General features: G+C 39.3%; 1 protein-coding gene across 4 annotated transcripts; it reads right to left on the bottom strand.

The window, feature by feature from the left end:
- Positions 1–1,028: 1,028 nt before the first annotated feature.
- LOC139144775 (sodium-dependent glucose transporter 1A-like) lies at positions 1,029–23,248 on the bottom strand. 4 transcript variants are annotated; one of them, XM_070715507.1, is made up of 4 exons: positions 23,055–23,248; positions 15,219–15,362; positions 12,090–12,374; positions 1,029–2,549 (listed from the first exon to the last, which is right to left on the bottom strand). In XM_070715507.1, the coding sequence occupies exons 2-4, from the start codon at positions 15,315–15,317 to the stop codon at positions 2,478–2,480; spliced, it is 456 nt and encodes a 151-aa protein (XP_070571608.1). In that variant the 5' UTR covers positions 15,318–15,362; positions 23,055–23,248; the 3' UTR covers positions 1,029–2,477. The 4 variants fall into 4 exon arrangements, with proteins under 4 accessions (XP_070571608.1, XP_070571611.1, XP_070571609.1 ...); XM_070715510.1 differs by lacking the exon at positions 23,055–23,248 and adding an exon at positions 19,807–19,851; XM_070715508.1 differs by lacking the exon at positions 23,055–23,248 and adding an exon at positions 15,757–16,187.
- Positions 23,249–24,572: the final 1,324 nt, after the last annotated feature.

Below are 24,572 nucleotides of genomic sequence, written 5' to 3'. Positions count from 1 at the left end.
TTAATTTTTTTCCGATCAACAAACTCATCAACAAAACTTTACGGATGAATTTTCGCGTGATGAAAAATAGGCACGGATAAATCTTCCCTTGAAGGAATGGAATTGTTCAGTTGATTGCAGCCAGAGAGCTAATGCCTGAACGAGAGAGAGCTGAACCCTGAACAATAATTTACATGTACATTCTGTGCTGGCATGAATCGTGCTGAAGGCAGCAATATCATGCTTTGGGAATTGAACAGGTATACCTAACAATAACATCTAGGTATACCGAACAAAAATAGTGAAAAAACCATCAAAGTTACAGCTACGCACCCTAAAATGGCTTGGATTTTAGCGAATAATGTCAACTTTTTTGTTTCACCACTGAAGTTTCTATTACTGATTTGTCACGTGCGCGATAGGAGAGATTTGATTGGTTGTTTGATATTCATTTTATCGTTGACGATTGAATTCCGGTCCGGACCTGCAACCACACTTCAACATCAAAATTACATGTTTTATAAAATTTGTCGAGTTTACAAGGCCATTACTTTGCATTTCAATGGTCGAGGAAGAAGGACATAGCGTAATTGATTGTTATGACAAAAATAACGAAAATATCAAGGAAATCTGAACATAAATCTATAAATAGCAGTTAAGGATACCATCAGAATCTCAGGAATGGTGTGCACTGTTTGAGAATAGATTTTTATAAACAACCATCACAACAATACAGCCTCACGAAATGTCATAATGTCAAATTTCTCCATAATTTGTCGGAATTTAAATAAGAGCATCCTTGGAACATGCAGACTTTATGTTTCGACCAAACCTTGAAAATTCATCTAAAATACAATGTTTTAATTCCGTCGTTATTTGAACAAATCGAAATGTGACCGAGCTGCATGGGAGAAACTACCAAAGCAACGTTTGATCGTACAATATTCTCTTGGAAGATTATACTATAAAATGTGAAGAAGACGGTCTAATCACAGTGAAAACTGGACATATCATCGTTGAATGAATAAATGTACATCAATGCCCAAGGATTATGTGTCAATGACCGATCATGTTTTATTCATATGTGTCCTGATAACTCTGTTACATTTACTGAAATATAGTCGGTTAAAATGTTATTATAAATATATTAGGCATGTGTGCAAAGCCAACAATGTAACCCTAAAAGCTTAAATATGTCCAATTAAGGAGGGTGACCTTGCATATATTATTAACATTTTTGCATTTATATTAGAATCAACGTTCACTGCACGGCAGCTGTAGGTAATCTAGTAAGATACCTGTATTGATGTCTTACAGTCTAAGATATACCACGTGTCATACTCTCCCCTGCTATAAGAAGGAAATCCTTTGTGTACGTTGACCGAAAGTGACCCCTACCTCTTTCTTTCACGTGAACTGTGCCCAATATAATGATTGTGTCTTTTCTAATGCGTTTTACACCGAGCTAATTCTTGCTTCGATGAAAATAATTTCGCCCGCCGGTACCAAGAAGTAGTAGTTCTGTTCCGAGATTTCGTTCTTTGAGTCGTCTGAACCACGGTACATTGATGATAATATTTGCAACACTGTAAATAGCAGTAACGATACGATGCTCAAAACCAACAGGAGGTACATCATTGAGTTGACAGAAAATCTACTGAAAAGGTACCCGACAATCACTGGGAACACCCAGTAGGAAAGGGAAGCTGTCATAACAAAGGTGGCGGTCAGTCTACCGCTGAGGGTCACCGTCCGTTCGGCCCACATCACCCCAGCTGCCCACGCTGACCCCATGCAAAATCCCAATAGGACGGTGAAAAAGAATAGTATGTAAATGTTTTCATCGCCCAGAGCAGAGAGAAATATTGACGAAAGACAACAACCGGAGAGGTTGAAGAACAATATTGACCTAGGCTTGAAAAAACTGGAAGATTTTATTGCCATGCCTCGCGAAAGAGCGACACCTGACCAGAACGCCGTGTTCAAGTAAGTGGCGGTCAACTCAGTGAAAGGCAGGCTACATTTTACCGCGAAGGTGTGCAGAAATCCCGAATAAACTGCTTCGCTTCCTATGTAAATAAAGAAAAAAACAGACAAAATGACTATAATTATTGCTCTTAGAATAGGTCTCTTTCTGTTAACAGTGAGTGTCCGACTGGCGCGTTGTTTTGCTGTTGATCCAACATCAGATTCGTCGTTAATTTTCGTCAGGCAGAGTTTGCGGGACGACATTAAAAAGAGAGAAAAGTACAAACACGCGACACACAAAAATGCCAACGCCATTACAGAGTATGGAACCCAAAACAGCGACTGCGCAGTAGTTTTATCGAGTTCCATAGGGACGGCAGAGTCGTTATCAAATACAACAAATGTAAAATTCGTTTCGGAGCTGTAATTAGCTGCACTTCCATTGGTCAAATGTGTCCGACTCGTTGATTGGCCAGAAGTCGTTAGAAATGGTGCTACTATTAACGAAACCATCATGCCACCAACTGCGATCAGCAAGGTGCTTGTCTGAAGAACTGGGCCGGCCTTCTTTCCCCATAGATGCAAGGACAGGTAATGATTGCCTGAAAGTGTGAAGAGATGAAGACTGAATTTTAAGATAGGTCGCCATTTAATGCGTTTTGGTTTGTCTTTTTGGGTGGATTTCGTAGTTTGCGAGAAATGAGTTACAAACATATTAAAAGATCAGTTAAAAATGTATCTTTAAAGAGAAAAGCACGATGGCAAAACAATCTGGTATCTGATGAAAATATTTTCGAATATGGCGGCGGTCTCCGGAACAGACGACAAACCTGTACAGCAAGCTAGTTGATGCATTTCATCTACTTTTGAGTGAATGGTTTGATTTGAAGAAACCATCATAACTTTCAACATGAAGGTAACCCCCGTGAAAGCACGACATTGCCTTACTTATTGACCCAGGCTGAACTCAGGCAAATGAAAAACGAACGCCGTGCAAGCACAGAATGCTACAAGGACGCCACCCTGTCACACCTTAACCTAAACAAATACCGAAAGTACGCAGCTACTTGAACGATGTCAAGTGGTACATTCATTACAAAATGTCGCGCAAAATCGCAAAACACATCAGTAAATTGTAGTACTTTAGCAGGTCAAGTGTGAGTACTACCTCCGACAACAAAGCTAGATTTAAAAGATAGAAGTATACAAAGACAGGAGGGGAATTTAATGGTGTTTTACGATAAAGTTTTGGATGCCCGGGTTTCTCTCTATTAAATAATTGCCGTATCTTATCATGCTATCTGGCAGTGCGCTGCGTCCGGACTCGCGATTCTTGCTGGGCAAAGTCACCCCTAAGGGACCGTTCAGTTTTTACGGCCGGGAGGGGGGCGGCAAAATCCAGGGGGGGGGGGTCATCGTAATTTTGGAATCCGCGAAGGGGGGTCATCGCTTTTTCACTGGTAGGAAAGGGGGATCACCACATTTTCAAAAACATAACACCTACAATAAAGTTCACTTTATGCCATGGCCATGATCGATCCTCTTTACCGGCGGGCCGCCTTTGGCGGGCCACTACAATAAATCGACTTTATGTATTAACCATGACCCTCTTAACGGGAACACGCCTTTGGCGGCCCACTCCAATTAGGTTTATATCGTGCAACGGCCATGGTCGACCCTCGATCGACCCTCGAGCGTGCTACCTTTCGTGTCCCACAAGAATAAAGTTGACTTTACGTAATGGCCCTTGAGGCATGACCCTCTTAACCGGAGGGCTGCCTTTGGCTAACCAATCCAATAAAGTTTACTTTATACGATGCCCATGGGCATAAGTTGTCGATGGAAATGAAGTTAAAAATTGCCTTACAATTGTCCTAATTAACAGACGTTTGCATGGATGTGGCTGAGAAGTTTGTGCACTGGCATCTCTGCTACACGAATAAAGTGCGCCGCGTACCGAGTTCAAATCCAAACCGTGCGGGTAAATTTGACATATGGTTTTGGCTATTTTTCAGCGGGGAGGGGGGGGGTCATCAAATTTTTTCATCTGACAAAGGGGGGTCATCTTTTTTCATGAAAAATGCAGGAGGGGTCTATATCTTTTTGAACACCGGCGACAAGATTTTGCCGCCCCCCTCCGGCCGTAAAAACTGAACGGTCCCTAAAGCAAGTTCGATTCAGGCTGTTGCGTGGGCTCTACTCGTCCTGTACGCGCCTCCGTCATCAGAAATGTTGTGAGTGAACTACAGTGAATTATACTTCTCACTTGATAGAGTAAGGGAGCTTTTAGTAATTACAGGGGGGTGGGCCGGGGGAATTGGGGGAGGGTAACTTTTTAGAAAGCAGCTCAAGGGGGAGGGTCACTTTTTATAAACCTATCTTGGGGGAGGGTCACTTTTGACAGAAGCTGATTTTATGGCCAAAACTTTGATTGTCCGTGTGATATATCCTGAATAGGAAATCACCAACAAAGTACGTACACATTATCCACAAGTTTCACAAGCGAAGAAGATGCAGCGGTATCCTAAATGAAGCACCTTGAACAGTTAAAACTGATAAAAGACAAGCTACAAAAAGATATGCAACAAGTGGAAAAGTGTATATCAATTGTCAAATGTACATAAATGCAAAGATATTGTTAATTTTTATATTGAAAAAAATTGTGCATAGTTCTCTCATAGACTACCATGTACAGTAAATCAACTTTTCAGTGAAATTCCAAAATCAAATTTCTTACACAACCATGGACTTGTAACCACTCTAGTCTAATCAAGAACAATAATGTAGATAATCCAGCATACATAAATGCACAAGATTTATCTAATTTTTGTACTGGAAAATAATTATTCATAGTTTCATCATAGACCCCCATGCATAGTGAGTCGACATTTCGGTGAAATTCCAAAATCAAATTTCTTGCATAACCATAGACTTGTAACCACTCTAGTCTAATCAAGAACAATAATGTAAATAATCAAGCATACATAAATGCATAGATTTATCTAATTTTGTACTGAAAAAAAATTATTCATAGTTTCATCATAGACGCCATGGATAGTGAACCAACTTTTTAGATGAAATTCAGAAACCAATTTCTTCTACACGAATGCACATTTTACTTCCCAATTTAAGCAAAGTACATTATCAAACATATATAATGTACAAATATAGCACGTTTGGGGGGGGGGAGTAAATTGTCAATAATTTGCCTGACAGACTCCATGTATTATGATTTGATATTTTTGGATGAAGCACTAAATCAGCCACATCTTGCCTTCTTATAGTTGCACAAAATATGGTAACCCTCCCTCAAATGTATGAAATACCATATCTCTTCAAATATTCTTGTGTGATAAATTGCGACTGTCCCTCCAAAAACACCAGCCCTCTCCTCTGTAATTTGTCCTTAACATAACAATTGAACCAATTGTTATGTAAATTAGCTGATACTGTTTCAGTTATTCCTGGGGAGAATACTGCAGTGGTGGGGGGGGGAGGGTTAAGTTTTAGAATGTCGGACAAGGGGGAGGGTCACATTTTAGACAGGAGGATAGGGGAGGGTCACATTTTACGGTACAGGTGTGCGCGAAAATCCCCCGGCCCACCCCTCTGCAATTACTGAATTCTCCCTACAGACGTTCTAGGATTATTGGAAACAATAACTATTAGTCCGTGGGCTAGAGGGGGTCTACGTGCACCCCCCCCCCAGGATAACAAACCTGTATTTTTCAGAACCCTTGGGATCCCTAGAATACGAAATGGAATTTTAACAGAAAAAATATAGGGACGCAATAGCTGTTATGGTCATGTTTTGAAGGGTACCGCAAAATCACGATTTTCCAAGCCAAATGCATTTTCGTCAAATCTGTCTTCTTGTAAGTCATGTGCTGAGCTCATTTTTTAACATAACCTCACTTGTTTGGTATCATTAGAAAGGCAATTCATTCTTCTTTAAGATGACATAATGCACTATGCAATATCTTTTACAGTTTTTGTCAAATATAACCAAAACTTACCCCTTACCCCAAAATTTAACATTACAAATTACAGAAATTCTCAAATTCTACCAATTTTTTAGCTGGGCATAACAAAAAATGCAATGCTTTGTCTGAAATCTATTTTATTTGATACAGGGACATGTCAGAAATATGAAATAGACTTTTAACAGAAAACATATTGCGAATCTACAGCTGTAACAGTCATATTTTGAAGGGTACCGCAAAATAATAGTGTAGCAGATTTGCATGCATTTTTGTTAAAACTGTCTTCTTATAAGTTATCTGCTGAGCTTGTTTTTGAATATAACCTGGCTTGTTAGGTATCATTAGAAAGATAATTTACTAATCTATAGAATGACATATTGTAACATGCAATATCTTCTATAGTTTTCATGATATATAACCAAAACTTACCCCATACCCCAAAGTTTACATTGAAAATTTCAGTCATAGCTAAAACCAAATTCTACCATTTTTTAGCTTGACACAAAAACTCTGGCCGTTTTTGCTATTAAATCTATTTTATTTGGTACAGGGACATATCAGAAATATGAAATAGACTTTTAACAGCAAAAATATTGAGAATCTACATCTGTAACAGTCATATTTTGAAGGGTACCGCAAAATCATAGTGTAGCAGATTTGCATGCATTTTTGTTAAAACTGTCTTCTTATAAGTTATCTGCTGAGCTTGTTTTTGAATATAACCTGGCTTGTTAGGTATAATTAGAAAGATAATTTACTAATCTTTAGAATGACATATTGTAACATGCAATATCGTCTATAGTTTTCATGATATATAACCAAAACTTACCCCATACCCCAAAGTTTACATTGAAAATTTCAGTCATAGCTAAAACCAAATTCTATCATTTTCTTTACCTAGACATATAAATTCCGGCATTTATTTGTATGAAATCTATTTCATTCGGTAATGGGTCATGTCAAAAATATGAAATAGACTTTTAACAGAAAAAAGATTGGAATTCTGTAGTTGTAACAGTCAAATTTTGAAGGGTACCGCAAAATCTCAGTATTCCTGACTTGCGTGCATTTTTGTTGAATCTATCGTATTTTAAGTCAACTGCTGAGCTTGTTTTTGAATATAACCTGGCTTGTTAGGTATCATTAGTAAGATTATTAACTAATCTTTAAAAAGACATATTGTAACATGCAATATCTTGTACAGATTTTTATGAAATATGACCAAAACTTACCCCATACCCCAAAATTTACATCGAAAACTACTGTCATAGCTAATGTCAAATTCAAGCAATTTTTTTACGCAGACATAAAAAATTAGGCAATTTTTTGTATGAAATCTGTTTTTTATTGTACTCTGCCATATCAGAAATATGAAATGAACTTTTAACAGAAAAAAATTGGGATTCTATAGCTGTAACAGCTGTATTTTGATGGGTACAGCAAAATCTCAGTATTCCTGATTCGCATGCGTTTTTGTTAAATCTGTCATCTTATAAGTCGTCTAATGAGCTTGTTATTGATTATAACCGGGTTTGTTTAGTATCATTGAAAAGGTAATTATATAGTCTTTACAGTGACATATTGTAACAGGCAGTATCTTGTATAGTTTTCATGGAATATGACCAAAACGTACCCCATACCCCAAGCTTTATATTGAAAGTATTGTCATAGATAACGTGATCAAATTCCGTGAATTTTTAGCTAAACATGATAAAAAAATAGCTCTGTTTCGGTATCAAATCTGTATTATATGGTACTGGGTCATGTCAGAAATATGAAATAGACTTTTAACAGAAAAAATATTTGGACTGTATAGTTGTAACAGCCATATTTTGAAGGGAAATGCAAAATCACAGTACCGCAAACTGGCACCTTTTTTGTTAAATTATTCTTCTTGTAAGTCATCTGCTGAACTTATTTTGTGACACAACCTGGCTTGTGAGGTATCATTAGTAGGGAAATTTATTCTTCTTTAAGATGACATATTTTAATATACAATGTCATTCATAGTTTTCCTGGAATATGGTCAAACTTTACCCCATACCCAAAAAGTTCAAATCGCAAATTACAGCTTATCTTAAATTCTACCATTTTTTGCTGCACATAATACAAAAGGCAATTCTAGTTTAAAATCTGATTTATTTGTTACAAAAGTATGTCACTAGTATAAAATTAACTTTTAACGGGAAGATGATACAATTTAGTAGCCATTTGGATCATTTTTGGAGGGGGAACCCATATATTGCAAATGTATGTGTTTCGGCAAATTTGCCCTGATACCTGGGTACCCTTCCAAATATGATCCAAAAGGCTACAAAATCATATCATGTTCCTGATAAAAGTTAATTTCATATTTTTAACATACTTTATTAACAAAAACACATATTTCATACATTGCATACAAGCATTGCCTTTGGTATATAAAGTAAATAGATTGTAAAAAATGGTAGAGTTTCAGATTTGCAGTAATTTGCTGTGTAAACCTTGGGGTATGGGGTAAGCTTTGGTCCTATTTCATGAAACCTAAACAAGACATTGCATATTACAATATGTCATTTTAAAAACTAGTAAATTACGTTTCTATTGATACCTAACAAGCCAGGTTATGTCAACAATCAAGCTCAGCAGATGACTTTTAAGAAGACAGATTTAACAAAAAAGCAAGCGAGTTGGCAATACTGTGATTTTGCGAGACCCTTCAAAATATGACTGTTACAGTTGTAGAGTCCCAATATATTTTCTGTTAAAAGTCTATTTCATATTTCTGACATTCCCCCATACCAAATAAAAAGATTTCATATAAAGCATTGCCTTATTTGTTATGTCTAGCTAGAAAATTGGTAGAATTTGACGATAGTTACGAAAGTAATTTTCGATATAAACTTTGTGGTATGGGGTAAGTTTTCATCATATGCTATGAAAACTACATAAGATATGGCATATAACAATATGTTATTTTAAAGCGTAGTAAATTAGCTTTTCAATGGTACCAAATAAACATGGTTATGTGATAAAATAAGCGCAGCAGATGACCTACAATGGGACAAAGTTAACAAAACACATATGAGTCTGCACTGCTGTGATTTTGCAGTACTCAACAGAATATGCCTGTTACAGCCATAGAATCCCAATATTCTTTCTGTTTAAAGTCTATTTCATATTTCTTACATGTTCCTGTACCAAATAAAATAGATTTAATAGCAAAAACGGCCAGATTTTATATGTCTAGGTAAAAAAATGGTAGAATTTGGTTTTAGCTATGACTGAAATTTTCAATGTAAACTTTGGGGTATGGGGTAAATTTTGGTTATATATCATGAAAACTATAGAAGATATTGCATGTTACAATATGTCATTCTATAGATTAGTAAATTATCTTTCTAATTATACCTAACAAGCCAGGTTATATTCAAAAACAAGCTCAGCAGATAACTTATAAGAAGACAGTTGTAACAAAAATGCATGCAAATCTGCTACACTATGATTTTGCGGTACCCTTCAAAATATGACTGTTACAGATGTAGATTCTCAATGTTTTTTCTGTTAAAAGTCTATTTCATAATTCTGACATGTCCCTGTACCAAATAAAATAGATTTAATAGCAAAAACGGCCAGAGTTTTTGTGTCAAGCTAAAAAAATGGTAGAATTTGGTTTTAGCTATGACTGAAATTTTCAATGTAAACTTTGGGGTATGGGGTAAGTTTTGGTTATATATCATGAAAACTATAGAAGATATTGCATGTTACAATATGTCATTCTAAAGATTAGTAAATTATCTTTCTAATTATACCTAACAAGCCAGGTTATATTCAAAAACAAGCTCAGCAGATAACTTATAGCAAGACAGTTTTAACAAAAATGCATGCAAATCTGCTACACTATTATTTTGCGGTACCCTTCAAAATATGACTGTTACAGCTGTACATTCCCAATATGTTTTCTGTTAAAAGTCTATTTCATATTTCTGACATGTCCCTGTATCAAATAAAACAGATTTCAGACAAAGCATTGCATTTTTTATCATGCCTAGCTAAAAAATTGGTAGAATTTGAGAATTTCTGTAATTTGTAATGTTAAATTTTGGGGTAAGGGGTAAGTTTTGGTTATATTTGACAAAAACTGTAAAAGATATTGCATAGTGCAATATGTCATCTTAAAGAAGAATGAATTGCCTTTCTAATGATACCAAACAAGTGAGGTTATGTTAAAAAATGAGCTCAGCACATGACTTACAAGAAGACAGATTTGACGAAAATGCATTTGGCTTGGAAAATCGTGATTTTGCGGAACCCTTCAAAACATGACCATAACAGCTATTGCGTCCCTATATTTTTTCTGTTAAAATTCCATTTCGTATTCTAGGGATCCCAAGGGTTCTGAAAAATACAGGTTTGTTATCCTGGGGGGGGGGTGGTGCACGTAGACCCCTCTAGCCCACGGACTATATGCAACGGTCGATTTATGCCGTGACCCTTGTTTAAGAGAACGTGTATTGGAAACACTATCTTACAGGGCCGGATTACACTTTATCATATACCTACATTCACGTGCCTGTGTAAACCTATGGGAGGAAGCGCCCTCAATCCGTGCATTTTTTTTACGTATCACGCCCCGGCCCGGTGCCCAAATATGGGCAATCGCGTGCATTTCTGAAGTAACTCCATTCTGGTTACTACGCGCGTTGCTATCCGCAAACGTTCCATTCGTACACAAAGCCAGCGCGAGATTAGGAAAACGTCTGCTCGCTCAGATCGTAGTTGCGCGTGGCGACAGTGTAGCCGCACCGGTGACATCAGCTTATATTTCTAAATTCTGGTGAAATCCTGTGTATAGGCCTACTAGGTGCGTGCCTGTTTAGGATAAATTTCAAGAAACTGACATTACGCCTTTGTCCTTCTTACGCCTCGATTTCAGCCTTGATCTCTGTTGGTCACGTAAAAGTACAGATGTTGCTTTGCGCGTTCTAGAATTCTGCAGGTAAACAAATGACGTCATTATGTATGTCAATCCGCGACGGGAAGCGGCCATCGAATTTATAAAAAACTGACACAAATGGCGATAAATTTTTGATATCGCAGGCATTTTTATCTCCTAAACAATGCTGAATATTATGTAAACTACATATTTATCATTCCATAAGGTATATGATAAAACCTTTACGGCCCTGATACGGCTTTTGCGGCCCTTGGTCGTACGGCGTAAGGGCCCTCGCACGCTCGGGCCCTTCCGCCGTACGACCTCGGGCCGCAAAAGCCGTATCAGGGCCATAAAGATTATTCCAATATAATGTGCGATATTGTTTGATTGTTTGTAATGTGGATTTATGATATACATGGTTATTTTAAGATGATACGTGAATCTCAATATAACTGTGATACAGTCAGTCGCCATTTCGTACAATGCGGTCTCAGTAAGGTCAAATGTCAAAACTTAAAAAAATCAATGGCAATGACGTTGGCCTGTATGATTTTGGTGACATTTTGCATAATATCCGAGCTTTTTCCCCCAAATATTTTGTTGCCACCACACACACATCACATATTTTGTATAAGGACTTGTCTGCCAACGATATTTATCATGCACTTTTTGCGCTCAATTTGGTGGCTGTCGTGTGCGCATGAAAACGAATCGAAGACTAGGGCCTACTGGTGCAATGATCTGATATTGCCACACTAAAAGGGACACCCTATAATACTGTTTTAACGGGTCAAGTTCTTCAACAATGAAACGACAGCATGTTTTTTATTGAGCAAAACTCCATCAAATTGAAAAAAATAACCGGAAGGCTACATACCGTTATTAAGGTGGAAAGACTTTAACTATTGTTCAAAGTTAACCTTCCTTACGGAATCTTTCAACCATTCTCTTTCAAAATCAGTACTTATAATCGTGGATTACAGATTTGGAACCAGAGATACAAATTACCCAAGATTTCGTAATATTTGAAATTCAAAATGGTCGCCATCTCTGTGTTAACTCTAGGGGAAAAATTAAATTTACGATTTTCGGAACTTAAAGCTAAGCCTACAAATTTTTATCACACTAAGCGCTTTAAAATGAATCCCAACAAGTGATAGATTAGAACAGAATTGTAAATGTTTGAGAGTCTGAATATCTGTCCCTGAGGCGCATTCTACCTTAAGCGTTATAAATATTACCTGTGTAATGTATCCAGTAAAATGTCCCCACACAACAGTGGTCACCATCAGTGAATAGTAGTTCTCCACAAATGGAATACAAGCGCCAACTACGCCCGCTCCGACGAGAGCTGTGCCGAGAACCAGATAGTTTTCCAGTCGTTCGTAACAGAATCCAGATATGAGCGATCCGGTCATATGGCCTGTTGCACGAGCTGTCAGCACGAGGGATATCTTCTGGAGTGAGACGCCGACCTGGCGTTGCAATTCGAGGAGACTGACACCGTATAGAGAACTGGCGAGGCCCTGTAGTGTGAATAAGTAGCACGTCAGTTTAGGATTGTCTCCCTGTGTTTGTGTATGTGGATGACATGACATGTGCCAAATGTCGCTTTAAATTTATTGTGCCTTGAAGTGCAAGACTTAAACTTTCGCTCAAATTTTCCTGGATGGAGCTTTCAACCATTGTCTTACCAAATAAAGATTAAAAATCAGGGTCAACATTCAAAGATTGGAACCAGCGAAACAAATTACCCAACATTTTGCGATATTGGTAATTCAAAATGGCCGACATGGGAAAATTAAATTTTGGATTTCGAAAAACTAAGCCGGTGAAAGATTTTCTTTCTCCAAGAGCTTTAAAATGAGCCCCTATAAGTGGTAGATCAGAAAAGATTTGTAGAAATTTGACAGTCCGACCATCTGTCTCCGAGGCGCGTTCTCCAAGAAACTCAATTCCAGCGACTTAGCGCGACCTCTTAGACCTCTAAACATGTGTATTGTTGCCTTACACTACATGCTATAGGGGACCGTCGATCATTATAAAACATGATGTATTAATTTCTTCGTGTGTGTGTGAGGGTGGGGGAAGTCGGACCTCAATTCGTTTTGCATGCGCCATAATCGCAAGGAATTTGTTGTAGTTGTTCCGAAACCGCTTTCGCAGTAAGGAGTTTCGTTTTCATGGGCTCGGGGCGGAAGATGTGTGGGTGTCGCGATGTCGGCAATACAACGAATACTTTAAGATTCTTATGAGTGTGCTTTTATGATGATCGACGGTCCTTGAGGTAGAATGCACCTCGGGGACAGATATTCGGACTCCCAAAATTTTAAAGGTCTTTTTTGTTATATCACTTGTGGGGTTCATTTTAAAGCTCTTGGTGTAAGAAAACTTTTCACCGGCTTAGTTTTTCGAAATTAGAAAAAAAAAGTTTTTTTGTCCTCAGAGTTAACACAGGGATGGCGGCCATTTTGAATCTTAAATATCGGTAAATCTCGGCTTATTTGTTTCTCTAGTACCAAAATCTGCACGTACCCCCGATTCTTATTCTTGATTTTGAAAGAGAATGGTTGAATGAAAGTTTGAACAAAAGTTGAAGGCTTTCTCTTTCGAGGCACGTACTAGGTTAGGAGAAAGGTTAAAATAATCGGCGACCCTGTCATTTCGTTTGCACACCGTCAGCTTAATATAATAGTGACAACACCTGACCACACGTAACTAAGGTCACCAGCAGCAAGGCTTTTGACCTTTTTGCTGCCACCATTTCGGGTAAAAATAAACTCGTTCTGGGTGACTTAACAGTAACAGGGCTGCCAACAAAATCGTTCGCAAAAAAAATGTTAGTAAGTGGTTCCTTGAAGACGGGCGCACTTTCATAAACCCGCGGGGACGGGCGGGCAGTGTCGTAGTCTAGTTCCAGAAACCACCGTCCCTCCACAAACGCGCAATTTTGAAAGCTCAGTGAGCGGGCAGAGAGTATGGTTCGGGTATTGTAGAGCTTTGCCGAGGGTTGTCAAAAAGTAGACTTGAAGGAAGCCATGGGGAGCTTCCGTGGCGAGGAGAGGGCATGCGAGGGTTTCTGCTGGGCGGTTGTGAGACAGAAATACCGGTGTGCTCGGATGGGGAAGTTGCATATTTAATTTGAGAGAGCCGTTGCGAATGGCGTCTACTACTTTATCGTTACATTTCGCTTTGTCCGAAATACCTTTAAATGGCATATTCGCGAGTAATATCATCGATGGCGACGAATCCTCGAAATCGGGTTGTTGGCTGACCCGACGTCGCATTGATGTCCATGAATCATTTCAATTTCGCAGCGAAATACAACAGACGAAACTGTATGAAACCCTTTATCTATTTTCGGACAAGTTTTGGAGGTATGTTCTGTAAAGCGCAAGACACGCAGCGTGTTTCAAGTACCTTCACAGAAGGTTATTTGAGGTCGTTCACGTCGACCTAGGGCTTTGTCCGGTGTGTGGGTGATTGTGTGCAAATTCTTCAGTCTCCTTTTCTGATGAGTCTTCGGCCACGATAGTATGACGTCACGATTTGGCGGCCTTCACGAAACTATTCGCATGATGTACAACAAAAATGGGCACGCGGGGAATTTTGTTTTGCAACTCAAAGTGTTGCTACAGTCAGCAAGGCATGACGTTCTATTAAGCACACTACATGTACCATGTCGTAAACAGAAGGCACCGTGGCACAAATTGCTATCAAGTTGATTCCGCATAATCTTGAATCTGTCACCGTTCTACTGATTCAAAGAGCCAACATATCAACCAGATAAGGTCTGCTCCACTCATTTACCTGTTGTTTCAAAATGTAGCGGCTGTTCTGGCACACAGGCCGTATAAGCACAGCAGGATTTGGGGGGGGGGGGAATGACGGGTTGAGTGTCATGATTAGCAGAATCACGTGTAATGCCTTCGATAATTACGAGTTGAAGTTTACTCTCTTACAGACTGACATAGCGCCCGGGTTATGCAGCACCATCATCACTTGGGATATGATAGGGTCCAAACTGCTCTCATCCGACACTGATACGTCAATTTTGCATCAATGAAATTTTAGAAGTTATGAATCTTACAAGGTTTCTGAGAAACATGTATTGAAAACTCTGTAAAGCTTCAAAACACTGTTTAACTTTTATAATTTCTCCATTTGCCATAAAATTCCGCAAACCGACGGCGGGTCCCCTCTATTTGATCAACTGAGTCGATGACAGTGTCGATTTATATTGCTTATTTCAGAATGGGCACGAACGGCAGAAAGTTAAACTAAAATACATTTATACTTTTCATTGTTCCGCTTTCACAATCAACATTACTGATCTTTCTGATCTACTCTCGCAGTAAAAAGAAACTTACCCAACAAATAGATGAGAGGAATATGGCAATCGTTTTGGGCTTTCTTAACTGCTGAAAGTTATCTTCATTTTCTCTCTTCTTGGCAGCTTTTTCACCCATCACTTCGATAATTGGTGACCTCTGATGAGTTCCAGTTCATACAAGCTGGTTGTAGAAACGTTTAACAGATTAAATGCGTTGAAACTTCGGTGTACACACTCATACGTATTGTGCATTACATATAGCCATTTGCTTGCTACTCTCAGCACAAGCATGGACGTAAAATGTCTTTTTTTACGTCCATGCAGCTCGCAGTCACTCATACACTCAAACACGCACTCACTTCGCAAATCAGACCGAGCAGATATATGCATGCCATGGTGTATTCAGGTCAGCGGTAAAGTGGGAAATCGTGGGAATCGTACAGTGCACAATGCATAGGGGTGTCAGGCTCCTGTTTGAACAAAGCGATATGACGATGACGCTTTGTTGGGACCCAGAACTGAACAAGTTAGGACAAACGTATAGCTAAACTTGTACAAAAGGTGACGGTACATACAGCAAACTGACGGCATCTGATGCAGCAACCTCGCTTTTATCCGCCCGCAGGAATTTTGTCCCAGATTGAATGCTGTTTAGACGAATGACATATGCTGTCAGTGAAGGTTATCGGTACTGTCCATGGTACGCATGCGTTACAAATACCAACAATACGGTCGCGCTCGCTCTGACCTATTAAAATTCAGGCCGCTCTGAACTAGCGGAATTTTAATTTCAGCTGAATATAAGCTCAGCGAAACTTACTTTCTGTACTCGGACAAGCCACAGAATTTGAGATTTTTTGAATGCACACAGAACGGAGTTTTTGCCAGGCTAATTAAGGTCATTTATGAATGACATTGTCTTCATCACAGGTGCTTGCAGTGTTAATTGCTTGGATAGTCGACCGAAGGCCCCGGGATCGAAGGCAGAAGGCCGAACCTCGGTGGTACACTACTACCTAGGTTCGCCTTTTAGCCTCACACTTCGATTCCAGGCCTTCGATCGACTACCTAGCAACGTTGCAGAAATACATGTCATCTCTACATATCAATGTAGACACGCTTTAGGGATATTTCGACCTGCTCTCAGATTTTTTAAATTTAAGGGTATCGTTTACAATTCCAGAGTCAAATCAAAGAGCAACTTAGACCGATGTGCTATGTGGGTCAGACAAAGAACGCTTTTTAAGCACGTTGTGCTATTCTTACACGGTGTTTGGTATGCTACTACCTCTATGGTTTGAAAGAATTACATGAACAGCGGGGAATACCAGGTATATCACGAATACGAAGAAAAATATGCTTGTTTATACAAGTTTTTTGGTCGAAATATTCCATATAGTTCTACATGTAAGCATGGTGATATTCAATTTATACGATGCTTGTTACGATGCTTGTTTAGACATTCCGAAGGCTTATTCTGTCATACTGGAGTCACCGTCATATGATTCGCATACCGAAAACAGAATTCTTTTGGGCCTATTCCTTTCACTATTGCGTCAGCTATTCCATTACATGTAAAGGCCAAGTATCTGGGTGCCTGGTTCCCATAAACCGACCTGCCCTTTAATACTTTTTTAACCATACGCCTACCCAGAGCCTTGTAGGGTCGAAAGTCGAAGTGAAAGGAAAACTCCAGTAAAACATCGTCGTAGACCATTCGCCTCTTTACGGTAACAGCTTAGCGCTATACCCGTTAAAATAGATTTGATTTTTGCGTAGGTCAGCGGAGCGGAAATTATGCTCTGGCTCGCGAGAATGCAGTAAAATAACCGAGTGTACACTGGACGTTGAAGTGCAAACCAAAGTGTTGAGAAACCCAGAGAAAAACTAGAGATGTGGATACAGTACCGTTTTATTCAATTCTCAAGGTGTTGACGTGCTCTGTGCGTAAAAGGGTATCATGACTTATCCGGTAATCGTACTCACGGTCAGTAACCCGCTCTCCATACGTAGCGTCACCAGGAGCCGTACATGTGCGAACATATTCTGGCGCGTACTGTTACTGGTCAAATTATTAACCACAATCTGTATTTGTAGAGTTCGTGAAGCAACGAGCAATAGGTTGTGTTATGGTTTCCATATTAATAAGCTAACATTTTTCACGCATGTATCGTGTAATTTAGTACGTAATTGTTGTAATTTGAGAAAATATGGCGTTTCATCAAAAGTGACTCCACTTGCCAACAGTTTGGAATATTTTAGCGACAGACATCTTGCTTTTTTGCGTTTGTTTATGTTTTTGCCACTTTCAAAATAGTATAGCTTTGTAAGGTTTACTATGTCTATCTATATATCTATCTATCTATCTATCTATCTATCTATCTATCTATCTATCTATCTATCTATCTATCTATTTACCTATCAAAAAGCACCACGAGGCAGCCACTAATAGGACGAAGAAAGAAATAATCCCCAAAAATACAAAATATGTCACGATTTTCTCTGTGATAGCCATGAAACCTTGACACCGGATCGATGTGTTTATTCAAGATATTTTACTGTTACGAGACGTGTTCACTACCTTATTTTTATACTTAAAGAAAGAAAAACAAAAATATATATATATATATATATATATATATATATATATATATATATATATATATATATATATATAATATATATATATATATATATATGAATATATGTATGTAAAATGTCAAGTTAAATAAATGTAAAAATGGCCTACAAGTATCCTCATATCTTCATACGTACACTCTGGGTTCCTTGAGCGCGGTTGTAATTCACAAAATAAAAATGTTTGCGAAGTCACTGGTTATCGTATGTACTCGAGATTGAAAGATGAGGAAAATGTGACCACGTCTTACCTATGTGAGGTCGCTGGTGGCATTTGAGAGAGACGATGAGACCATATGTATTTCCAGCGTACGGGTCGCTGTATAGGTGACAATAGCTTTGAGACGGGGTGTGACAGTGCCGGGAAATTAACACCAACAGACGTTAATAATTCATGTGGGCCAATAATGTACAGGTTCCATGGCACACTGTGAATGGACTGTAGTTTGATTACGGATAATTTAATGCTATATATAACAGATAGTATTTTCGTGTGAACGTTTGAATATTCATTGTAAATTGTCCAAATGTACAATAAAGGAGTTGATACCATTCAGATTTAATGTACAAGATACAAAGATAACGACAACACAACAACCTAGACAACCAGTTCAAATTGTTTGTTCAAATTTTTCGAGTGACCCCGCCCCCCGGCCCTTCCCTTCAATTCTTCCGACCAACATCTCCCATGTGTGCTCCGTCAACCCACAGGCTCTCGGCTCAATGCTAAGTCCAATGATGTGCCGGGTATATCCCTCTGTTCTGAGACCAGAGCGATGCTCGGTCGCATGTCGTATTAGTAAGCGATCCGAGCGACCGGGCACTCTAGTCGCAGAACAGAGGGATACTCAGCACAATATAGGTGTGCCTGCTCCTTCCATTACTTAACTTCATTTAACATATAGTAAATCAACTTTTATAAATTCAATTTGCGTGTTCATTGAGTATGAATACATTCCAACAGGTACCGTTACAAAATGTAAGACCATGGACTTTGCGATGAGCCTAGCGCCTGTGAGTCAACCTTACTATTCCATCCCATCGACTTGTGCTGGCACTCTCTATATAGCACGGGCGCTCGTCTAACGCCAGTGTTCAATCGTGTTTGCAATAAATTGTGTCTGTTTTCCTCTGCGCATGTCACATTGAAACCCCGTACACCTTTGCTCTCAACCAACGCCACATATGAGTATTGTCTTTTTTGGATAGGTTAAATTGTTTTGATTTACGACCAAGCTGCATACACAATTGACGGAGGTTAAAGGTAATATTTTCAGGTAAAAGAATCTTGTGAATGGATGAAACATGATCACCAGCAAAACAATGGCCATAAAAAATATACGTGATCATCCACACGAAACGACTGATCTATAGAATAAAGAAAGCCTTTGTCTGTGAACCAAAGGTGTATGCTGTGATTTAAGAATTAATTTTGTGGTTATAAAGGACATAGGTGTTAAAGGCAAAACATTTAACTTGGCATAAGCATGCAGAGTGTTTGTGTATCTAACGAGAAAGGACCAATAATCACAGAATTATTGATGGATCTTTTAGGGTTGGGTTTCTTCAGACTGCAAGCATGGTTTATGATGACGCATGGAAAGTTCAAGAAATGAGTTACCTTTCAAAAACCAACGTGAGGATGCATACCGGCTTTAATGGATTAGAAATATCCGGCAGGGGAGTCTATTGTTACATAAACCCCCAAAAGGAGGTCTATGGTTTCTGTAAGTAGTCCTTCGTGACATAATTCCGACATCATCCGCGTATGATAGATTTCTATGTCAAGTCGAGACGATTAGCAGGCTATGCATATCGCTTGGTTTTTCTTGGCAGCACTTATTGGACCTTTGCCTTCGCCCACTATCACTAATGCAACATTCTCCTGAAGTTTACTTCTTCAGTTTATTCTGTTTCAATGTTTATATGCCAACAAAATTGGAGCAAGTTTAGTGATATTGTAGTGCAATTACGTTACACTGTCTTACCTTGGACGTTGATCAAGTGCTGACCGTGCGAATTGTGTGGATTTAGTCAATGATTCGTGGACGTATATGACAATTTTCCAACCCATACAGAAAGGTTGATGACATCTAATTGATTGATCTTTCTACTATATTTGTCCTGATAAAGATCAACAGTATGTATACAATTGCAAGGATAACTGAGTACATACCCAGGGTATGAAGTTGTGTCACAGGTCGGACTGTACGTGTCGATGACCATGATCCAAGACTGCATTTAAAAGTATCGGCGCAGTGTATACTAGCAGCGATGAACAGGAACGACTAAGTATTAGACAAGGTCGACAGCCCTCGATAGAATCTACGTCCAACCATTTGAACATAAATATATTTCTGTGTTTACCGGCGACAAATCAAGATAACTTTATCTCCGAGGCGTCAATGCGGTACGTGTTTGTGTGACCATAGACCCTAAATGGTGTCACGTTCTGACTACTCTACCGATGTGTTATCAATTTATTGCACGCAGGCTCATACCACTTTGGATTGTCGTTTATGGGTAGGTTGTATTTGCCGAGAATGTTTGAACTTACCGAACAGGGATATTACCTGTAAATTTGCACCTTCCCGATTTCTTAAAAAATCTATTGTTAATTATAAACTTTGAATAATTGAATATCACTACTTTATTAATATATTATTAATATTCATAGTTTTAATAAGATATTCCGGAGTGGCTATCCCCCAGCTGTTGTGGCTGTGGTAATGCCATGCGACGATCCTCGAGGCATATTTAGAGCGCTATACCGTGACTATCCGCGGTCAATATCGAACGTCGCTCGCTCAATAGGATTCAGTGTTGACTTGTTGATGACGTCGCGGGCCGCACAGTCATCATTTGACTGAAAGTGAACTGTAACTATTTTAACTTGACAAATTCGGGATTTAAAACCGGAAAAATTACACATTTTAATGAGGAAATAGTGTTTTTACAACATTATATGCATAAAAATCGATAAACCGCATAATAGTAATTTAAATATATCAATGCACTGTACGATGATAAGTTTTCTAATTCGGTAATCACTTATCTAAAATATGATAACATCCACGCACGGTATGCGTGTCCCATGTTTTCTATCTCAGATTCAACCCATTGTCACGCTTAATATGGGGTTTCGGTTCGTGCAGCAGATTTCTGTCAGCCTTATACTCAGAAGTATTTTAGATGTACCGGTAAATACTTTATTTAAACGATATATGAACTTCAAAATGTAGTTTCAAAAGTGACAGCTATCCGCAACCGCCCTCCCCTGCTGTTTTCACATGGGACCAAGTCGTCACCATCTCCCCGTTGCTCCCCGTATTGAAACTAGTACTCTCGTCTTGCCCGCTCCCCGTTACAAAAACCTCACTGAACCCGTCAACCCGATGCAAAAAGCTCTAAATCGACCTGTAATCGCCACTATTTTCCTTACCAGGCACTAACAAACACCTAATCCTACTCCCTTCCCGCCCGCTTTTCTATTTTCAAAGTTGCCAACTGATGTCAACAGTGCAAACATAAGCAAATGCGCCCTTCAGCTAGGAAACAAGGCAAGACTGAAGATTGAGGGACACGAAGCATTTTGTTTTAATCTTAGTAAGCTAGGCAATCCACTTATACCATTCCTATTTCTTAGAGTCCCTAAGAAAGTCCATCTTTAGTTGGCAACCAAAGGCGTTACCACTGGTCTTCAGTCGCCCCTGAAACACTCTGCAAATATCATTTTACTTGAACGCCTTTTTTGGCGGTTCCATATTTTGGGGAGGTCGGATGGCTAGAGGTTGGTGTTTGTGAATTTGTGTTGTTACTCGCCCTGGACAGCCACAGGGCTTAACAACTATCACAGTATGGCGGATTGGAGTGGAATCATAGTATTTAAAATGCGAAACGATTGTCTTCTGTTACCTATCGAGATAGTCACTTTCAAATGAAGGTAGGCACTGAGACAGCATTTCACATTCCTATGTTTAAATCTTAAAGGTATACAGTCACCTGTATTCTAAATATGCCCATATATGGTTAAAGGGGCGTTCCTTGGTATTCAAAATGCCCATGTGAGGGCGCTGTTTTTAAAAAGCGGCCACCCGCTTAAAATCTGTGATTGGTCAGATTTTCTCTTTCCATGGTAACTGTGGCGAAATTGGAACAGGTGACAGTATACCTTTAAAGGGATACAGTCGTCGGCACTGCGCGCAAAGGTCGTAAGGGATCCATACGACAAATGTAAACACTGTATCCAAGGTATGATGGTAATTGATGAAAGTTATTATAAAACATTTCTCTCATAATCAACATCGTATAATTTAAATGTTGTAGCTATGATGATGAGGTGCATCTGGATACCGCGCACGAAATACATTGTGAACAAAAAAGCTCGCACAGGCGCAGTTCCGACGAATGTTTCCCTTTAAGATACACTGGCAGCAGCTATCGAGCTTAGCTATTTATTAGACACTCGAATGGTTATTTCTCTCAAATTCTCCTGGAAAAAATCTTCCTCGCGAAATAACAGTACTGCAAGTTCATCAGTTGTGGCCTGAATTTCGACCGGGTCGGGAATTCTTGTTTCTAGGTTTTTGCAAGTTCAAGAAAATGAATGAATCATAAATTTCAGAATAAATTTCACGTTTAAAATTTTCTTTGTCACTAAAAATAAATCCAACGGAACACGTTGAAGAACAGATAAATGCATCAGAGACTATACGTATCCTTTATCAATTTACGACCAATTTATATCATGAAAGCCATGCATACTTGGGGCCCTATTCAACCTAGAAGGGGACATAAAATCCCACGAGAATGTGCTGAATCCGTGCCAACATTGAATGCCAAACTATTCGACTACAAATGGCCGCTACTCCCTCATGACAACGAGGCTTGGCACATCAAGAGTTGACTTGGTTCCAGTCGGAGAGTCTTAAACTAATATCCGATTTTCTTGTGGTCGTTTAGATGAAAATACATAAGCGGGATGATCGACTGCTATACAAATTAGTGAGGGGGCAACGTTAAAGTCTGATGAAAAAAAAATTCTTTTACAACTCCAGTTTGGGAGCGGCGTCTTGACACCAAACAAATTTTGTCCGACAAGTCGATTAATTACCGGGGAAAAATTACGATCACATATGCCATGTCGGTTTGTAGTTGTAGAAAGCGATCCATGGATATCGCCAAGTAGGGAGTGGCCGTGTCCTCGAGTGAAAATATTTAACTTTTTAAAACTTACATGTAATGTTTCCGTAACTCGGTTTTTGGGAAGTGCGCCGGCCGACCTTGTATCAACACGCAGCAAGAAGTCATTCACACCTTCAGCAAGCTGGACAATAATGGTAAATGAGGATGACTCTTGTTGACAGCCTGAAGTTGAAATACGGTTACAACGAAATGCTTTGCCCGTTCAACAAAATCTAGGCCACTCATGGTTACCCTCTGGGATTTCCCTTTGTTCGTCAGGTCGCAGGTCATGAGCACCGCAACGACATCTGTGACGCTGCCAAGGACGATTGCGCTGATTGCTTGGGTCATGGAACTATACCTCCATGCTTGGGTCAACTCGATCAGGTAGTTTTACGCGCACGCGTATTAGCCGACGAGCTAAACCACCAATATTCCTAGTAAAAGGTCCCAAAAGCTATTTCAAGCTTCGGACAGTGGTTTGCGTCTATAATATTTTCATCCCAATTTTCCCATGTTGACTTCACCCAGCGGAGCACAATACACTATAGGGAAAAAGTGCGTGACTAGAGCGAGAAACTGACGCTTTCTCGCAATCGGTGAGAATCTTTTCTTATTCTCACCGCTGCAGTTCGGAGTCTTTATGATTCTTGCCAATGAACGGCGAGTCTGCTCTTGATGATTCTCGCCAGTGAATTTCAATTCTCGCTGTACTTAGTGAGAATTTCCATTCTCACCGGTGAGAATTTGTTCTCACACTTGATTCTCGCCAAGGAGTGCATTTCTCACCAATCTCCAGTGGAGATTAAAATTTTCTCACTGACAGCGGTGAGAATAAGAACAGATTCTCACCGATTGCGAGAAAGCGTCAGTTTCTCGCTCTGGTCACGCACTTTTTCCCTATAGTGATACTTTTCTACACATGTGCTTTATTTCAGGGTCGGCTGACAAAGTCGCACTTCCTTGACAGGAGGACGTATGGTATAAGGGACAGGCAAGCAATCTTCAGTGAGGATAACTTAAAAATATGCAGTATTGGGTTGCTTTCAGATGTTTGCCGAGAAGCAAAGGCGAACTTGTAAGGCGGGCAGAGAGCAGATGGGCGCTTTTCAGTGTAATGACCTAATGTAAACACTGAGCGCCGAGACGGACACTAGAGGGATATATGAGTGGGTATCTTTCGCATCATAGAGCGAGGGCAGTTTCAAAAAGTTTTTAGCTGCAACAATACAGAGACATGAAACTTGTCTGTTACAACATTTCAACCCCTTCAAGACCAGTCCAAATGAAATATGAAGGGAGATTTTTGTCAAACAACACTTTAATCTAGACAAGACACTTCTACTTTATTCTGGCATTTCCGTTCTAACTACACCTAAAATAAATCATTTTTGTGGAACACATCGGCAAAACTGCACACTAAGAAAGACCTCAGGGCTTTACAAAGCATTGCTCATTTTGATGAAAGTTTACCGGACTGTACCAGACATGAAACATCTCACTGTGCAAAGGAAGGGATCACTGCTCGCAAACATTCCTGAGTTTTTTTGTTTTCGTGCTGTGCAAACTG

This window comes from Ptychodera flava, chromosome 12 (genome assembly GCF_041260155.1).
Source record: "Ptychodera flava strain L36383 chromosome 12, AS_Pfla_20210202, whole genome shotgun sequence".
Taxonomy (NCBI): Eukaryota; Metazoa; Hemichordata; class Enteropneusta; family Ptychoderidae; genus Ptychodera; species Ptychodera flava.
The sequence above is the reverse complement of the archived record's forward strand: the minus strand, read 5'-3'. Positions and strand labels throughout refer to the sequence as shown.

Bases quoted from the DNA above. Each gene is read 5' to 3' on its own strand.
- LOC139144775 (XM_070715507.1), bottom strand. From the start codon at position 15,317: ATGGGTGAAAAAGCTGCCAAGAAGAGAGAAAATGAAGATAACTTTCAG. The intron at 12,375-15,218 runs GTAAGTTTCTTT...TTCACACTACAG, and splicing joins TCCTCTCATCTATTTGTTGG to GGCCTCGCCAGTTCTCTATA. The intron at 2,550-12,089 runs GTAATATTTATA...TCACACTTTCAG, and splicing joins TTACTGGATACATTACACAG to GCAATCATTACCTGTCCTTG.